Source organism: Neophocaena asiaeorientalis, unplaced genomic scaffold (assembly GCF_003031525.2).
Source record: "Neophocaena asiaeorientalis asiaeorientalis breed wild unplaced genomic scaffold, Neophocaena_asiaeorientalis_V1.1 scaffold484, whole genome shotgun sequence".
In the NCBI taxonomy this organism is placed as follows: domain Eukaryota; kingdom Metazoa; phylum Chordata; class Mammalia; order Artiodactyla; family Phocoenidae; genus Neophocaena; species Neophocaena asiaeorientalis.
In genome coordinates, this window is record NW_020171830.1 from 2,793,144 (window position 1) to 2,812,069 (window position 18,926).

General features: G+C 41.6%; 1 protein-coding gene across 2 annotated transcripts in view; it reads left to right on the top strand.

The window, feature by feature from the left end:
* Positions 1 to 17,917, top strand: part of USP54 (ubiquitin specific peptidase 54) — a 66,384-nt gene extending 48,467 nt beyond the window's left edge. The window contains exons 17-22 of one of the 2 annotated variants that reach the window (XM_024741073.1): positions 444 to 1,468; positions 1,664 to 1,822; positions 9,632 to 9,750; positions 10,361 to 10,501; positions 14,396 to 14,582; positions 16,611 to 17,917. In XM_024741073.1, the coding sequence (XP_024596841.1) occupies positions 444 to 1,468; positions 1,664 to 1,822; positions 9,632 to 9,750; positions 10,361 to 10,501; positions 14,396 to 14,582; positions 16,611 to 17,170 (2,191 nt within the window). In that variant the 3' untranslated portion in view covers positions 17,171 to 17,917. Of the gene's footprint in view, positions 1 to 443; positions 1,823 to 9,631; positions 9,751 to 10,360; positions 10,502 to 14,395; positions 14,583 to 16,610 lie in introns of both variants that reach the window. The other variant, XM_024741064.1, reaches the window with a different exon arrangement.
* The last annotated feature ends 1,009 nt before the right edge of the window (positions 17,918 to 18,926 follow it).

The window sequence follows — 18,926 nt, forward strand, 5'->3', positions numbered from 1 at the left end:
CTGTACTCTGTAAATGTGGCCTTCTGGTTCTTTTGGCTGATCTGCCTCTCAGGACCCTAGGGATGAGTGATTTCTAGGCTTTGCTTACCTCCTATTGTCATTTGCATATGGCATGAGCAATTTTTGTTTTTGAATTTGTAAGTAGAATATGATTGGAATGGGACTTTACAGGGAATGAAGAATATTAGCAAGAGCTTTACTTACTGTTACTGTGGGCAACTTTGATGAGGGTATTTAATAAAGAGAATTAATATTACCTGTTACTTAGGTGTGCCTTCTCTTGTGAACCTCTGATCTGTTGACTCTACTTATGCTTGTCTTTCCATTTATTTTCACCATTAACTCTGTGAATAGCTAGAAATGGGAACCAAATGAACAGTTATTTTTGTAAGTGATCTTGTCAATTAAGACAGCTTATGACTGGCTCTCTCTATTTATTTCAGTGAACAGCCTATCCCGCTCCAAGTATTGTTAAGCCAGGAGGCCCAACTGGAACCCTACATGAATACAGAGTTTGGGGCCAGTTCTTTCATCTACTCATCCGCTTCCTGCCATGAGTCACACTCGCCATTATTCCCAGAGTCATCTGCCCTGTCTGCTCCACAGCACAACTCCTCTGGTGGGTCTGCCTCGAACCTTCTTACTTCTGTTGAGGTGGACAGCATTGACCCCTCTGTGTTCCACAGGCCGGGCTTACATAAAACACCAGGGAGAACTGAGAAGAATTCTCATCATGGTTGGGAACCAGAGGGTGAGCTGCAAAGCTACAGGGGGGACAACAGCAGCTGTACAAGGTTCCCCCAACAAGAAGGAAGAGGCACTGATCAAGAACAGCTATTTCAAGAAAAGAGGGATCCTGCTGACTCATCCCAGGTGATGCCTTGGCTACAGCCAACTGGAACAACCACCTCTGAGAGAGGAGATGCACCCAGTCTAGGCTGTGGTCCTTCAAGTTCATCAGCTCAGCCCAGCCTTTCTCTGTACGGGGCCTGCCACTCCATAATGCCTGCTCCTTCCTCTTCTGTGCTTCACTCTCCTAATACCTTACAGAAAACTAACCAATGCCTCCAAACCCAAAGCCTCAAAACTTCATTGACTTCAAAAATGGACGGAGGCAGCGAGAAGCCCTATAGGCCAGAGTTTCCTACCGCAAAGGGGCTTGTCCGCTCTCTGGCAGAGCAGTTCCAGAGGATGCAGGGCACCTCCACAAGGGATGGTACAGGTTCCCAGGATAGAAGTTTGCCCAACAGTCTAAGGAAGGACTCTTCCCTTTCTGACTCAAAGCCTCCATTCCCACAGGGTCAAGGGAAAGGTCATTGGCCTTGGGCAAAACAACCACCCTCTGTGGATGGTAGGAACAGACTGCCTTCCTGGGGAGAGCCTGCTGATCATCCTTCTCTTGCCATGAACTCTGGGCTGCCTAATGGTGAAACTTCTAGGGGAGGACAGTCCAGGTTGGCAGAGTCAGGTATTTACCATGGGAAACCGTCTCAAGTGAGAGATGCTAGGCCTAAGGAGCTGGGCAGCAGTGTCAACTTGGGAACTTCCTTGCCTTTGGATTCCTGGTTGAATGTTACAAGGCTTTGTGATTCTCAGCTTGGGGTCCCTGGGCCAGGAATAAAGTCCTCCCCTCCTGATTCCCATACCTGTGTAACTTATCCAGAAAGAAACCACATCCTTTTGCATCCACATTGGAACCAAGACACAGAGCAGGAGACCTCAGAATTGGAGTCTCTCTACCAGGCCAGTCTTCAGGTTTCTCAGTCTGGCTCTTCTGGATGGGGGCAGCAGGAAGTGGCCTGGAACCCACTGAGCCAAACAGGTAAGAATGCAACCAGGGGCAGGGAGTGTGGGGGGCATCGAAAAGCTGAAGGCAGGAAGATAAGATCAGAAGGGGGATGGTGTTCTATGTAAATAATATCCTCAGCTTAGGAGGCAGCAGTAGAACCTCTGACTTTATTCATAAAGACTTCATGACAAGGGCTAGACATTTTTCTGGCTAGAGTGGAGAATGGGGGTAGAATCATCACTCACAAGCTAGTTCCCTCCTTGTAAAGAGACCAGTGAGTATTTGCCCAGGGCTGCTGTAGTATGAATGCTAAGGAGTGGTTCCTAGGCCTTTGAGAGTGACTCAGCATGAGGTATGGGAGGCTGGGAGGAAAAGTCATTCTTCTATGGCTTAGGAACAAGCTCCAGCTTGCAATGAGGATGTTCACGTTGAGCCAAGTCTCCAATGTGGCATATCCAGATCGTACTGAACCAGCAATATCAAGACCTTCCCTGATCCGTTCAGGAACTACCAGGTTTAGAATTTTCAAGGTGGTATGCTTGTAGGGTACCTGTTCACCGACTCTTTGTGAGATTATATTGTGTGAAGAGTGAAGTCTAATGTTAAATGCACAGCACAGAATTAGTTCTGTAAACTGAAGACATGAAGGATATTTATAACTTAAGATTGATGTACTTAAGAACTCCAAAGCCTGAACTATTGTTCTGTCTCCATCATTAACTGTCAGTAAAAATTTGGACAAGTCATTTAATATCCAAGTTTTTACTTATAAGATGAGAGAATTGGTTCAATGATTTTATTTTATTATTTTTTTAAAATTTTATTTATTTATTTATTGTTTTTGGCTGCATTGGGTTTTCGTTGCTGCACGTCGGCTTTTCTCTGATTGTGGAGAGCGGGGGCTACTCTTTGTTGCGGTGCGCAAGCTTCTCATTGCGGTAGCTTCTCCTGTTGTGGAGCACGGGCTCTAGATGTGGCTTGCGGGCTCTAGAGCGCAGGCTCAGTAGTTGTGGTGCAATGGCCCAGCTGCTCCGCGGCATGTGGCATCTTTCCGGACCAGGGCTCTTCCCAGACTGTGTCCCCTGCATTGGCAGGCGGATTCTCAACCACTGTGCCACCAGGGAAGCCCCAATGATTTTATTTTTTAAAGATACCTTCCAACTCTTTAAATGATATGTATGATTCTGTAAAATGAAACTCAGAAATTTATCTTCAGTTTAGGTGGTATAGTTCTTTGCATGCAGCCAACCAATATTTAATTATAGCCAAACAAGTGGTTATTGAAAATCTGCTGTATTCCCAGGAGCATCAGAGTGGGGGATATCATATAAATATAAGATTTAATATTAAGATATGTTTTTTAGGATCTCCACTCTAGTGTAAACTTTGCAATAACATTTATTAAGTGCTCCTTAGGTATTAATACATAGGACAGGGCAGTATGGGAAGATTACAAAGAATGAGGAAAAGTTGGAGTTTGCCTCAATTAGCTTCCTCTCTAATATAAGGGAGAAAGAATATATGAATGTCAAGTATTTTAAGAATCATAAACACATATAAAAATATATTGCAATTAAAACTGAACTAACCAATTGAATGTCAAACATTATATTACAAACAAAACAAAACAAACCTTATGTTACCCCAGATAGCAACATTTTTTATTGTAGATGGTTTTGAAAATATATAAAGTAACAAAAATCATTGATAACCCTGGCAGTAGTTTCATGAGTTTACTTCTGGCTTTGGGTTGCCGCCCCCCACCTCTGGTTGACATACTTTTTTTTCTTTCCAAATTTCCCCTAGTTTACTTTTTTTTCTAATTAATTTTTATTGGAGTATAGTTGCTTTACAATGTTGTATTAGTTTCTACTGTACAGCAAAATGAATCAGCCATACATATACATATATCCCCTCCCTTCCGGACTTCCCTCCTATTCAGGTCATCACAGTGCACTAAGTAGAATTCCCTGTGTTACACAATATGTTCTCATTAGTTATCTATTTTATACATAGTATCAATAGTGTAGTGACATACTTTTTTTTAAAATTAAAGTATAGTTGATTTACAAAGTTGTGTTAGTTTCAGGTGTACAGCAAAGTGATTTAGTTCATATATATATATATATGTGTGTGTGTGTGTGTATATATATATATTCTTTTTCAGATTTTTTCCATTATAGGTATTACAAAATATTGAATATAGTTCCCTGTGCCATGCAGAAGGTCCTTGTTGTTTATCTATTTTATATATAGTAGTGTGTATATGTTAATCCCAAACACCCATTTTATCCCTCCCCCTCTTTCCCCTTTGGTAACCATAAGTTTGTTTTTCTGTGTCTGTGAGTCTGTAGTATTTCTGCTTTGTAAATAAGTTCATTTGTGTCATTTTTTTAGATTCCACGTATAAGTGATACCGTATTATATTTGTCTTTCTCTGACTTACTTCACTTAATATAATAATCTCCATCTATGTTGCTTCTGGTTTTGTTTTTTATGCATATATACTATATATTTATTTGTTTTGTTTTTAAAAAAAGCTGGATTATAATATATGTATATAGTTTAGTCCCATGATTTCTTACATTATATCCATAAGCATTTTCCCTTTGGAAAAAACTACTTTTAATGACTATAATATGCTGCAAATAAATACACCATAATATATTCAACCATTCTACTGTGGTTGAATATTTAGGTTACTTAAAATTTTTTGATAATACAGCATTGTGATGATTATACTTAAGAGTTTGGCCACATTTCTGATAAACTCCTTAGGATAAACTTTTCGAAGGGTAATAACTAGTTGAAGGTTATAAACTTTAAAAAATCTCTTGATACATACTGGCAAACTCAGGAAGATTATACTTCTGTTTTTTTTTTGTTTGTTTGTTTGTTTGTTTTTTGCGGTAAGCGGGCCTCTCACTGTTGTGGCCTCTCCCATTGCGGAGCACAGGCTCCGGACGCGCAGGCTCAGCGGCCATGGCTCACCGGCCCAGCCTCTCCGCGGCATGTGGGATCTTCCCGGACTGGGGCACGAACCCGTGTCCCCTGCATCGGCAGGCGGACTCTTAACCACTGCACCACCAGGGAAGCCCTGTACTTCTGAAAACAGTATGAAAGCGTACCTAGCAACCATTAATTTTTACTTAATAGTGAACAACAACTAATTTTAAAAATCCAGTTAATGAATCAGTCCTCAAAATAACTTGTGAAACCAAACTAGGTTTTATTTTGGTTAGAGTCTCTTTTTTATTTTTATTTTTTTTTAGAGTCTCTTTTTTTTTTTTTTTTTTTTAAAAGTCTCTTTTTTAAATTGAGTCTTTCAGAACTGATGTGGCAGAATAAAGAAGAGATCAGTGGAATAAATCAAGAAGTAGACGATGAAGGAAAATGCCAGTTAGGATCCATATATGACAGAATGTATCTTTAGGGGAGTCTTGCTTTATCTTATTGTAAAGCATTTATTAAGCACCAAATTACTTTTTTTCTCCAATTTTATTGATATAGTTGAGAAATAACATTGTATAAGTTTAAGGTCTATAGTGTGATAATTTGATACATGTATATATTGCAAAATGATTACCACAGTAAAGTTAGTTAACACAGCCATCACCATACCTAATTACAATATCTTTCTTTCTTTTTTTTTTGTGGTGAGAACATTTAAGATTTACTGTCTTAGCAGCTTTCAGGTATATAGTAATACAATATTGTTAACCATAGTCACCATGCTATACATTAGATCCTCAGAACTTATTCATCTTATAAGTGGAAATGATGTGTACCCTTTGATCAGCATCTCTATATTCCCCCCACCCCCTGGCTCCTGGCAGCTACCATTCCATTCTCTGTTTCTATGAGTTTGGCTTTTTTAAAGATTCCACATATAAGTGTGATCATATAGTATTCGCCTTTCTCTTTATGACTTATTGCTTTAAAAAAAAGAAAGCTTTATTGATATATAATTTATGTACTGGACAATTCACCTATTTAAAGCATACAATTCAGTGGTTTTTTAGGATATTGACAGAGTTGTCCATCCATTACCACAATCAATTAAAGTATTTTTTCATCACCCCCAAAAGAAATCCTGTACCCATTAGTATTCACTCCCCAGTAAACCTCTAATCTATTTTCTGCCTATAGGTTACCTATTTTGGACATTTCATATAAATAGAATCATATAGAATGTGGTATTTTGCAACCAGATTAGTTTTGACATGACTATAGTTCCTAAAGAGTTATGTGAACACTGCCCTTGACCTATATTCTAAATTTCATAGTATTTTGAAGTTGCTCACACATCATCTTAAAAATTAAAAATAATGTTTTGTTATGGAAAACTTCAAATATATTCTAAAGTAAAGAGTAAATGCTATAATCACCCCCTTGTTCTTATCACTAACTTCCAAGGTGATTATCTTGGCCAATTATCAACCGATGGCTGATTTTGATTTAGCGACCCCTCCCCCGCCCCTGCCACTTTCCCTCTCCACTGGATTCTTTTAAAGCAAATCCCAGACATTATATCATTTCCTCCATAAATAGTTTGGAATGTATCTCTAAGAAATAAAGACTTTTTTAAAACGCAGAACTATAATATTATTATACCTAAAAAATTAACAGTAATTTCTTAATATAATACAGTAACTAGCCAGTATTCAATTTTTTTCAATTGTCCCACAGGTGTCTTTTCACAGTGGGTTTATTTCGAATCAGAATCCAAACAAGATCCACACATTGCATTTTGTTGATGTGTCTCAAGGCTTTTTTTAAGCCTGTAAGATTCCTGTCTCTTTTTTCCCCTTGCCATTTATTTGTTGAAGAAATTTGGTCATTTGTCTTCCACGTTTTAGATTATATTCTAGGAGAGGTTTTTTTGTTGTCATTTTGTTTTTAAAACATGTTCTCCTAAGACCCTCTTTTTCCCTATAACTTGGTACTTAGGGCTAGAAGGTTTGATTCTTGATTAAAATCAGGTTTACTTTTTAAAAATAAGAATATTTCATAGGTAGTACTTAGACTTCTTATATCATATAAAGAAGTACATAATGTCTGGTAGTCTTTCTTCTTGTTACTATTGATCAGTGAGTAGATGTCTCCTTAATTCTATCAAATCGAGAAGTCCCCTCAACAGTACTCCTTACAGAAGGCCACCTCCACCTCTGTTTAAGTATCTTTAAAGGAATCAGTGTCTACTCTCTTCAGGAGGTTCCAATGGCTACCTTCTTGTCTAGGTAGGAATCACACTTGACTTGATTAGAGGAGCACCAAATTCTAACCATTACAACTGTAATTCTTAAATCTGGCTGTCCATCATAGTCACCTGAAGAATGGGTTTTCTTAAAAAAGGAAGAAAAATTTTATTATTATTATTTTTAAAATAAATTTATTTATTTTTGGCTGCGTTGGGTTTTCGTTGCTGTGCACGGGTTTTCTCTAGTTGCAGCGAGCAGGGGCTATTCTTTGTTGCAGTGCGCGGGCTTCTCATTGCGCTGACTTCTCTTGTTGCAGAGCATGGGCTCTAGGCACATGGGCTTCAGTAGTTGTGGCACGCAGGCTCAGTAGTTGTGGTGCACGGGCTTAACTGTTCCGTGGCATGTGGGATCTTCCTGGACCAGGGCTTGAACCTGTGTCCCCTGCATTGGCAGGCAGATTCTTAACCACTGCACTACCAGGGAAGCCCAGAATAATTTTATATAAATGGGATCATAGCACACATGATTGTTGTTGTTGTTTTATATTTATTTAATTTTAATTTTGACTGCGTCGGGTCTTAGTTGTGTCATGCAGGATCTTCCATTGCGGCATATGTGCCCCTTGCTGCTCTGGGCAGGCTTCTCTGTAGTTGTGGTGCACGGGCTCCAGAGCGTGCAGGCTCCAGAGCACGTGCGCTCAGTAGTTGTGGCACATGGGCTCTCTAGTTGTGGCCTGCATGCTCAGTAGTTACGGGGCATGGGCTTACTTGACGCATGGCATGTGGGATCTTAGTTCCCTGACCAGGGATCGAACCCATGTCCCCTTCATTGTAAGGCAGATTCTTAACCACTAGACAGCCAGGGAAGTTCCTATGATGTTTTTATTACAGACAATTTTTGTTTCTCTCTCCTTCCCTCAAATCAATCCCTCCCATTTATCCCCCATCACCTTCTCAGACAGTAGTCTAATGTGCATATTTCTGTATTTCTCTGTTCATATAATCCTATATAGACCTACATATATAGTGTTTTTTTGTTTGGGGATAATATTACAGATTTTTTTCCTTTAACTCAACAATACTTGATGAAAATTCCTCTAAGTCATCTAGTTTAACTCAATTCATTCTTTTTAGTGGCTGGACAATATTTGATATTGAGGATACTGTAATGTATTTAGCCATTCTGCTATAGATGGGCATTACTTTATTTCTAGTTCTTGGCCACTACAAACAAGGCCGCAATAAACAGATAGTTTTGCTTCTTATTCCCACAAGTAGAACTATTGGTTAAGAGGATAAATATATTTTCAGTCTTAATGGTTATCTCTAGATTGCTTTTTAGGAAAACTATAACATTTCACATTTCCTCCAACAATGTTTGAGGATATTCTCCCACACTTTTTGTGGAAACCTTTTAAAAACAAATATTCCCAGGCTCCAGCCAGAAAGATTCTGATTCAGTAGGTCTGCAGAGAGGTACACAAAGCTGTATTTTTTAAAAGTTCTAGATGAATCTGAGGTAGTATTGGAACCACTGCATTTAAGCACAAGGAAATATTGAAAATAACTGGCCTTCTAGCTTAGTATATCAGCAATATCAGAATCAAAATAACAAATCAAGACATGAATTGGCAATAGACATATATATCAAATGTAGGTCAAGGATGTGTGCATTTTCAGAATGGAAGGCTTAATTAGTTGTATTGGGGCGAGCGCCTTGGGAGTCACATATCCAGTTTGGAACAGCTCATCTCTTAATAGTCTTGCAAGATTTTGAGGAAGAGAGAAACATTTAGAATTTGTTTAGAATTTAAGTGAAGAAAAGAGAGAAGCTGGGGCTTCCCTGCTGGCGCAGTGGTTGGGAGTCCGCCTGCCGATGCAGGGGACACGGGTTCGTGCCCCGGTCCGGGAAGATCCCACATGCCGCGGAGCGGCTAGGCCCGTGAGCCATGGCCACTGAACCTGCATGTCCGGAGCCTGTGCTCCGCAATGGGAGAGGCCACAACAGTGAGAGGCCCGTGTACAGGAAAAGAAAAAAGAGAAGCTAATGGGGGAAGTAAAAGAGCACTGCACATACAAAATGTTGCTGAAGAGCTCCTGCTCATAGTATATAACTGGAAGTGTACGTGCAGAGACTTGAGTTTTAATCCTGGTTAAACTACTTACTACTTGTCACATCCTGGAGCTCATTTTCCTGCTTTGTAAAATGAGTCGGTTTAATATGTGATTACTATGATAATTTTCAATTCCTAACCAGACTGGAGATAATAGTTCCTTTGTCATCACAGACACTCTAGAGAATCACTATATCAGATAATTTCCTCTGTATGTATTATAAGTCTTGGGCCTAAGGCTGACAGAAGCAAAGCTGATTATATTTACTAATCAGTTATCTGTCCACAGAGCCCTTTCTCAACAAGGTTCTTCAAGGCCTGTGTTCTGAGATCCTTATGGTCTTATAGGAAGCTATCCATATTCTGAAACTCCTGTTTCTACATTTCAGGAGCCCATCCTCCAGTGGATTCAGAGATGCATATTTGTAATTTAATGAAACAAGAATTCCTGAGTTTTGTGCTGCCAGGCTGAGTTTAGACTCCAGGAGAAGAGATGGCTTCAACTTGTATTTATGTTTTCCTCCTCAGGCTCTACAGATGGTGTAGGGAGGAGGTTGCGCTCAGCCCCTGGCCTTGATCTCTCAAAGACCCCAACAGCAGAAATAGAGCACAGTCTCCATGAAGCCAATACAGTGTCTACTTCTCAGGTAGCCACCTCAGGTGCTAAAGTTTTGGGCATGGGGTGATGTGTTGGGAAAGAATTATGGAGAGAGATGAGTGGTAGGGTTGGTGGTAAAGCAGCGGCATGGTAATGTGGGGCTGTTGGAAGAGAAGAAGGTCTATGATTGGGCTTCATTTTTTTTTTTTCTTTTTTTTTAAACATCTTTATTGGAGTATAATTGCTTTACAATGTTGTGTTAGTTTCTGCTGTATAACAGTGAGTCAGCTATACATATACCTATATCCCCATATCCCCTCCCTCTTGCATCTCCCTCCCACCCTCCCTATCCCACCCCTCTAGGTGGTCACAAAGCACCGAGCTGATCTCCCTGTGCTATGCGGCTGCTTCCCACTAGCTATCTATTTTACATTTGGTAGTGTACATATGTCAATGCTACTCTCTCACTTCGTCCCAGATTGGGCTTCTTTTGAGTGAGAGGAGATTGCCACATGGCCACTACCTTTTAAATACGTCTAATTCAGATATCTACTAGTGAGTCTTACTCTATTCTCTCCCATATCCCTCGGGACAGGGTCTGTGGGAAAACCACATGTCTGGTGTTCTGTGTCTGCCTGTGTGTGTCTGTGTGTTTGAAGGCTGCACCTGGCCGAGGCCCCAGCAGGGAGTGTGGGGAGGATGATCAGTATGGTGCAGAGAACTTTCGGCGCATCTCACGCAGTCTCAGTGGCACCGTTGTCTCAGAGAGGGAGGACGTCCCAGTCTCTTCCCACAGTTTTGTAAGTAGAATCAGGGTCTATCTATTCAGAGCATCCTCTTTCTCTTGCTAGGTAAAAATATACTGCAGGTGAAGGGGCAGGAGAAGCTGAAAGTTGTAATCTGGGGGAAAGCCATATGCACTCAGCAAAAATGAGGACACATAGTTATTATTTTCTTGACACACATTTACTTGGAGCCTAGAAGAATGTCCCTTCTCTGTAGCAGTTCTGGAAGGTGTATTATAGGCTTCCCCAGGATGAGAAGAGTACTAGCAGCCTTAAGAGGAGTCTTGGAGAAGCCACTGCTGCTGAGTGGGTTAGAACCCACTGTACTAATCAAAGGAAGAAGATAAGAGATGGGTTGGAGTATTTTTTTGCCTTTTCTTCCCCATCCTAGTACATGACTGAGTAGGGTCCAGTGTGCTTTCAAGCTGAAATGAAGCATGTACATTAGCAAGAGAAGGAAAATGATTTAAAATCCTCATCCTTGGGGCTTTTCATATGGCATTAATGCAGTAATCTGTATGTGAAAGGGACAGGGACACCCAAGTCAGCAGAGATCAGCTAATTCAAATAGTTTCAGTGGTTGGGTTTCTAAAATGTGCCTTTTGAGAATTTCACACACTTGCCCAAAGCAAGTTGAATTTTTATTTCAGTAGGGGTCAGGATACAAAGCACCAGTACATTGAAGCATGCTCACCAGGTCAGTTTGATAAATACTAAAAAACAGGTCTTAAATATGTGATATAAAAATGTACAAAAAGAAAACTGTCTCTTCCACCACTTCTTCAGATCCAACTTCTTTCCCTAGAGGTAGTCATTTTTTCTAGTTTATTGCTCATAAGTTTCTAAAGAGCTCTGAACAGTTGGCCATTCTTTTTGGAAAAGGTGGCCTTTTCTTCCCAATATTTGTTCTCATGTACCTTCAATGGCGAATTGTTATTTTCCTAGGAGAGTTGGCTTCCTTTGTCCTGACTTCTGTATCATTCATTTATTCATTGATTCGTTCTTTTTTTTTTTTTGATGTGGACCATTTTTTTAAAGTCTTTATTGAATTTGTTACAAAATTGCTTCTGTTTTATGTTCTGGTTTTTTGGTCACAAGGCCTGTGGGATCTTAGCTCCCTGCCAGGGATCGAACCCACAACCCCTGCATTGGAAGCCGAAGTCTTAACCACTGGACTGCCAGGGAAGTCCCGATTCATTCTTTTAAACAAATGCTTTTTGAGCTTATGTTCTAGGTATTGTGCCAGATGCTGGGGAAATGGTGGTGAGTGAGCTAGAAACAGTCCCTGCTCTCATGACTTTACAGTCTACTGGGGGAGATGGATAAATAAACAATTGTAATATAATATGATAGGATTTAATGCTATGGAAGCATAATAGAGGGGACATCTAAACCAGGCTTGAAGAATCAGGGAAGTCTTCCTGCAGGAAGTAAAAAGAATGTAGCAGATAAAGGGACCTGAAGCAGACATTAACTGAGTTAAAAGAAGCTCATTGGTATGGCATGATTAGAGTCTGGTGAGGGAAGGATGGAGAGTATTGACAAGTGAGACTGGAAACACTATAAACAAGGGTTATATCATGAACCACAATAAGGAGTTCGGGAGGATAGAAGTGGACATACTGGAGAGCCAATTAGGAAGTAAAAATTAATGTGTTTGGTACCTACTTGCCTGGATATGGAGAAAGGAGAATCAAGGATAATATCTAGGAATTGTAGGTTGATAATGATAATATTTGAGGGAGGAGAAGCAGGAATATATTTGGGGGGAGAGATATCTGCAACTTTGGATATATTAAGCTTGAGTGGAGATAGGTATCTGGTAGGCCTTTGGTTGTGAGACATATAAACTTGAAATTGAGATTAGAGAATCATAGCCACTAAAAAGAGGAAAAGAGTATTACAAAAAGAGGCGAGGAACCAGGACATATCCCTGAAGAGTATCAGATTTGAGGTGGTTCTTCTGAAGAACCCCAAAAGGAGACTTGGTAAAAGAGATCAGAGAGATAGAAGGGAAACCAGTGAAGAGTGGTGTCTCTTTCTTCTATGGCTGTGTCACATGCCGAGAGGACTAGCACCTGGTCCTTATGCTATATGGTAAATGCCTACCATGTGCCATGCTGTTGTTAGGTGCTATGAGCACACACTGATGGAACAACACAAAATATCTTACAATCTAGTAAAGGAAATAAGATATACTGGCATATAGATTATTTTATTTAATATATTATTTATTAAGTGCCTGTAATGTTCCAGGAGCTGTTCAAGGTGCTGGGGATACTGGAGTGAAAATAAATGTATTCTACTAGGAGAGAAAGACAATAAACAAGTAAACCCCAGACAATGTGTGATAAAGAAGAATAAAGCAAAGGAAGAGGATAAGGAGTAAAGAGGTAATAGTGGTTATTCTCAGGGCTATTTTTGATAGAGTAGTAAGGGAAATCGGCTCTAAGAAAGTAACATTTGATCAGAGACCTCAGTGACATGAAGGTGTAAGCCACGGGAAGAACATTCCCGGTAACAGAAACGCAGAGTGTAAAGGCCCTGAGGTGGAATGAGCTTGGTGTGTTTGAGGAACGTTAAGAAGGTTAGAGTGTATAAGGCACAGGAATGGTAGGAGATAAAGTGAGAAAGATCAGCATTGCCATATCACATAGCAACTTGCAGGCCGCACTAAGGAGGTAGTGGGCTGGAGATAGGAAGACTAAACTGGAGGCTGCTGCAGTGGTCCAATTGAGTTTAAATATAAAACCTATAGGTAGAGGGCTTCCCTGGTGGCGCAGTGGTTGAGAGTCCGCCTGCCGATGCAGGGGACACGGGTTCATGCCCCCGTCCGGGAAGATCCCACATGCCGCTGAGTGGCTGGGCCCGTGAGCCATGGCCGCTGAGCCTGCGAGTCCGGAGCTCCACAATGGGAGTGGCCACAACAGTGAGAGGCCCGCTTACTGCAAAAAAAAAAAAAAAAACCTATAGGTAGAAATAACATTACATGGCATAGGTAACTAATGGAATTGTGGAAGAAAAGTGCAAAATCAAGGGCAGTGTCAACATTTGAGTCTAGGTGACAAGAAAATACGGTACCAGGAGGAGGAGTTTGGAAGAATGTTGGTTCAATTTTGGACATATTAGTGTTTCATATGTTAAAGGGGATATTTCAGAGATTTTGCCACAGAAGTGAATGTTGAATGGAGCGTAGAGCAGGTCATAAGCATCAACGGGTACAAACTTGACAGCACCAAAGTGGAGACTGCAGAGTGTAGCAGTAATGGGAAAGATGGAATAGAGAGTTTTTGATTGTACATTTAGGGAGATATATATTAGTTCCCAATATTTAGAGAGAGTGTAGAATTTTCTTTTTCAATCTCTCAGGCTTTCTGAATTTCTCTCATTTCTTCTCTATTTTTAATTTCTTAATTTTTAAATATGTAGTTTTTAGAGGCTTTTGTTACTTTTTTTTTTTTGGCCATGCTGAGCAGCTTGTGGGATCTTCGTTCCCTGACCAGGGATTGAACCTGTGCCCTTAGCAATGAAAGTGCATAGTCCTGGACCGCCAGGGAATTCCCCTCTTCTCTATTTTAAAATTTCTATCACAATCTCTCTAATTCTACTATTAGCATTAAGGAGTTTGCTAAAGACCTTGATGTTATGTTTGGGAAGGTGAGGGTTATGAGGAAGATAGATTAAGGGAAGAGAATCTGTAGTTTGGTGTCTCCAGTTCATAGTGGTCAGGATGTTTCCTAGAGGGGCTGATAGGGGGAGTGACAAGTAAATTGGGTCCCTCTCTAGATTAAGGAATGCTTGTACTCTAGTTCCTTCCATCTCCCCCTGCTTTCCTCACTGTTTACCCAACCATATCCTGCTCTGTGTTAATCCTCATCTCTATGTTTTTTTGTCTTGTCTCATTATAAGGATTCATCAAACGTGAGGAAAAAGCCTTTGGAAACCGGGCACCGTTGTTCCAGCTCCTCTTCCCTCCCTGTCATCCATGACCCTCCTGTGTTTCTCCTTGGTCCCCAACTCTACCCATCCCAACCACAGTTCCTGTCCCCAGATGTCTTGATGCCCAGCGTGGCAGGGGAGCCCCATAGACCCCCAGGTAACTCTCCCCCCTCTACTATTATGTGCTGGAATGTGGTACATTTCCAGGGACTTGGAAGAATCAAATCAGTACACCTGTTGGGGGGTGGGGGAAGAGGGGTCACAGGTGGGGTTGTAAAGGGATATGAATGACTGCTTTAAAGATGAATTATGATTGAATCATTTCTTGGGCAACATGGTCTAGACCAGAGCTCCCAGAATCTAACCACCCATGAAAATGAATTGCCTCAGTCATGATAGGATATGCTTTTAAGTGACCAAGGGGAGTTAATACCCAGTCTTTAAGATCCCCCAAAACAGGAAGTGTCATCTCTATCAGCTAGTTTCCTCTCCTTCTATCCCGAGTCTCAGTTGAGCGATGGTCTAGGACAGCGGTCCCCAACCTTTTTGGCACCAGGGACCAGTTTCGTGGAAGACAATTTTTCCACAGATGGGAGGGGCAGGGGGGATGGTTTGGGGATGATTCAAGCACATTACATTTATTGTGCATTTTACTTCTATTACTATTACATTGTAATATATAATGAAATAATTATACAACTCACCATAATGCTGACAGGAGGCAGAGCTCCAGCGGTAATGCGAGTGATGGGGAGTGGCTGTAAGTACTGATGAAGCTTCGCTTGCTCCCCTGCTGCTCACCTCCTGCTCTGTGGCCTGGTTCCTAACAGTCCATGGACAGATAGCAGATCGTGGCTCCGGGGTTGGGGACCCCTGATCTAGGAGGATGAGGTGTGAATGGGAGACTTGGAAAGACCCTTGAAATATCCATGCCATGTATAGAGACCCAGACAATCCTGGGGAAGGTGGACAGTATCCTTTTGGCTTTGACCCTCCACAGCTAGATTTGTTCCTTTTCCTCCTTATGGGCTGAACCTACAGTTTAATGCAGTGATTCTCAATGGGAAAGGGGAGGTGCTACTGGCATATAGTGGGTAGAGGGGCCAGGGATGCTGCTAAACATCCAGCAATGCACAAGCAGTTTCCTTGCACACCCCATCCCACTCCCAAAACAAAGAATTGTCAGCCCAAAATATCAGTAGTGCCGAGGTTGAGAAACCTGTCTGTGGATATGTAAATCCCCAGGGCAAGGGATGGTTGTCATTCTTAGAACAGAAGATAGAGTAGTATTGTTGATATTTGTGTCCAAATTTTAGGGAGCTTTGGATACGCAGGCCTTCTGGATAAATAGACTTCATATTACTCAGTGGAACAGCCAGGTAGCCAGCCTCCTTTGATATTTATTAGGGGTATCTGATTAGTCAGGCAGCATTTATTGCAACTTGTTCTGCACCAAATGCTACAGTGAATACAGGGGAGAAAGAAGGCAGCTCTCTGCTCTCAAAGAGCTCAGAGTTTTAATAGTCAGATATACCTATGTGTAAGTATAGTACAGGTGTTGATGGAATTTTAAAATAAAGAATGAAAAATATTGTTTAGAAGTGATTTTTTGAAAATTAGTTATTTTGTTTCTTTTAAGTAAAGGGGAATCAATGTATAGAAAAGGCATTTCACATTATGTATGTGGGAGTGGTGCAAACAAAAGCAGAGATCTTGGAGAATGAGCAAGAATGTAAGCAGACACAGCATAACTTCAGTGAAGGTACCATGTTCAGAAAAACAGTGATGTTTTGGAGTGGTGGCTCTTAAGGAGTAAAGTTGTCACAGTGAGAACATACATTTGCAATATTAGAGAGCCATTTGTGTGTGACTGTGTGTGTGTGTGTGTGTGTGTGTGTGTGTGTGTGTGTCTTTTGGAGGAAGGATTATAGTGCAGTGAGACAGAAGTATGGCAACATCCAGGAGACTGTTTCATTTGCACAGGTTGGAGGTAAGAGACTTGATTTTAATGTTTATTAAGAATTTTAAAAAATGAAATTAAAAGCAAAACTAGGTTCCTTCTTTCCCTTATGTGCATGTTCTTGGAGAGGTGGGGAGTTGGAAGGAACAGCCAGAAATGGTCCTCTGGAAAGGAGAATGGTTTTACTGAAGATGTTCAATCGTTGGGTTTCTTTTCTCTTCCCAGGAACTTCGAGGAGTGTCCAGCAGTTTCTGGCTATGTGTGACAGGGGTGAAACTTCCGAAGCGGTCAAGCACACAGGAAGGACTTTGAACTACCGGAGTCTCCCCCATCGAACCAGAACAGATGCCTCCTGGGGAGCATGGTCAGAGACCAACCAGCATATTGGCGCCAGATTCCTGACTACTCCAGGGTGCAAGCCTCAGCTAACTCACACTGCCACAGTACCAGAGAGACACCAGGGCCTTCAGGTTCCTCATGCTCAGTCCTGGGAGGATCTTTTCCATTCACCCTCGCACCCTCCCATTGTTTACCCTGTATCCCTACCGTCAAGCAGTCTTCGTGTACCCCTGAGGTCAGCTTGGAATTCAGGTCCTGTTCCAGGGTTTCGAGCCCCTGGTCCTCGAAGAGTAGATATGCCCCCAGATGATGACTGGAGGCAAAGCAGTTATACCCTGCAATCTGGGCACAGGAGGACAGGGAGAGAGGAGTTTCTGTTTGTTCTAGCAGATGCCCCTGGAAGAGAGCAGATCAGGGCTAGAGCCATGCAGCACAGCAGGTGGTAAAGGTCACCCCTTTCCTCTCCTGGAGCCACAGCTTTCTCTGCAGAGTTGGTACCCTGCATCCCTGCTGGGGCTGTGCTAGTATCATCTCAGCATAGAGTTGGCACCTTCTCCTGGGGGTGCCAGGAACCGCTAAAGAGACCCAGCTCAAGAGACCCAGCTCTTTGAGAGGGAACATTTGAAATTCTAATTTCCATTTACCTAGCAAAAGGAAGCAGCTGCTGTTTAGGGTTTTATTTGACCCACCTTAAAGATGAATCCATATTACTCTGGACACTAGCCATTCCTTAGGATCTTAGGGTCACCATTTTATTCCTGAATACTCTATGCCCCCACCTCCACCTGAGCCCTCGTATTCTGTTCCTTATTATATTACCAACTTCTTTGTTTTATCCACCTGTCCCTATTACCTGACCTTCTGTCTTCCCAATCCCCCATCCTTGGAGGGACATGTAGCCCTGTAGTCTTGGTCTTGACCACAACATTCAGGCTAACCCACCTGCCCAGATTGTCCCTCTGCCCTCAAACCTTTGGCCTAGAATGCGAGGCTGCCAACATAACAATTGCTCTTCTGAACAGATGGAGTCAGGCACACTAACATACCCTCCTGTCCTCAGCAGCAGAGCCATTACTGCCACTCGCTCAGTCGCTGTTGTAAACCCTGAGAGTCAGCTGAACTATTTTAGGGCCAAACATACTGTTTTTGTAAAGTATTTTTCTTTAATAAATCTATAAGATAGTTCTATTTAATTCCTTGTCACTTAATTGTCTATTTAATCCCTTTTGTATGCTCTTGCTCTTTTGTATTGGGGTGGGGAAGCCTGGAGAAGCAAGAAATACCAATTCCCAGTGGCCTGGGGCTCTGTATATGGCTTTTGACTGAGTGAAAGTGAGCAGCCAAAGAGGAATTGAAGGATAGTTGAAGGGTATATATTCAAGGTAGGAGTCAATGGGTCCTAATATGGAGTGACTTTCCTTGTTATTATTGCCACTAGTATATTTTCTATCCCTTTCCTGCCAAGAGGCACTCAACACATTACACACTTTCTCCTTCCCTCCTTAGGGAGATTTTCTGGGGATTCAAACTCCTCTTACAAACTCACTCCTGATCTAGGTACTCTTGGTGCCCTCCCTCTACAAGTTTGTGATGCGCCTCGTATCCTTTCCTTGCTCTCTTCCCATGGCTCCCCCTCCCCTTCCCCTGTGGAATTATTGCACTTCCATGCCAGAAAGATCCATTTTCACCCCTGCCTCACTCTCAAATTCACCTCCCTCTAAAAAATATTTTGTGAGTTCCCTTTGCAAAGAATACCCATTGGGCATTTCTCTTCTGTTTTACCCCAGCTCTCACGATCACTGAGATTGACGAAATGAAGAGGTAGAAAGGTGCTCTTTGAGACCTTTGAACAACTGCTTATCTAATTATCTCCATCTATTATGAACAGATTCTGAGCACATGTAGTATTGAGCAGGAGGATGGGCAGGCATTTCTCACCCTATGCTACTTGAATCCTATGCCATCAAGATATATAGATCTTAGTGGATATGCTGGTCTCTGTTCATGATCCAGTACCTTTCCTGGTGTCATACACACTTCTAATAATTATTGATTGAACAGTCAGTTCTTTTTTTTTTAAATTAATTTATTTTTGGCTGCACTGGGTCTTCTTTGCTGCGCGTGGGCTTACTCTAGTTGTGGCGAGCGGGGGCTACTCTTCGTTGTGGTGCACGGGCTTCTCATTGCGGTGGCTTCTCTTGT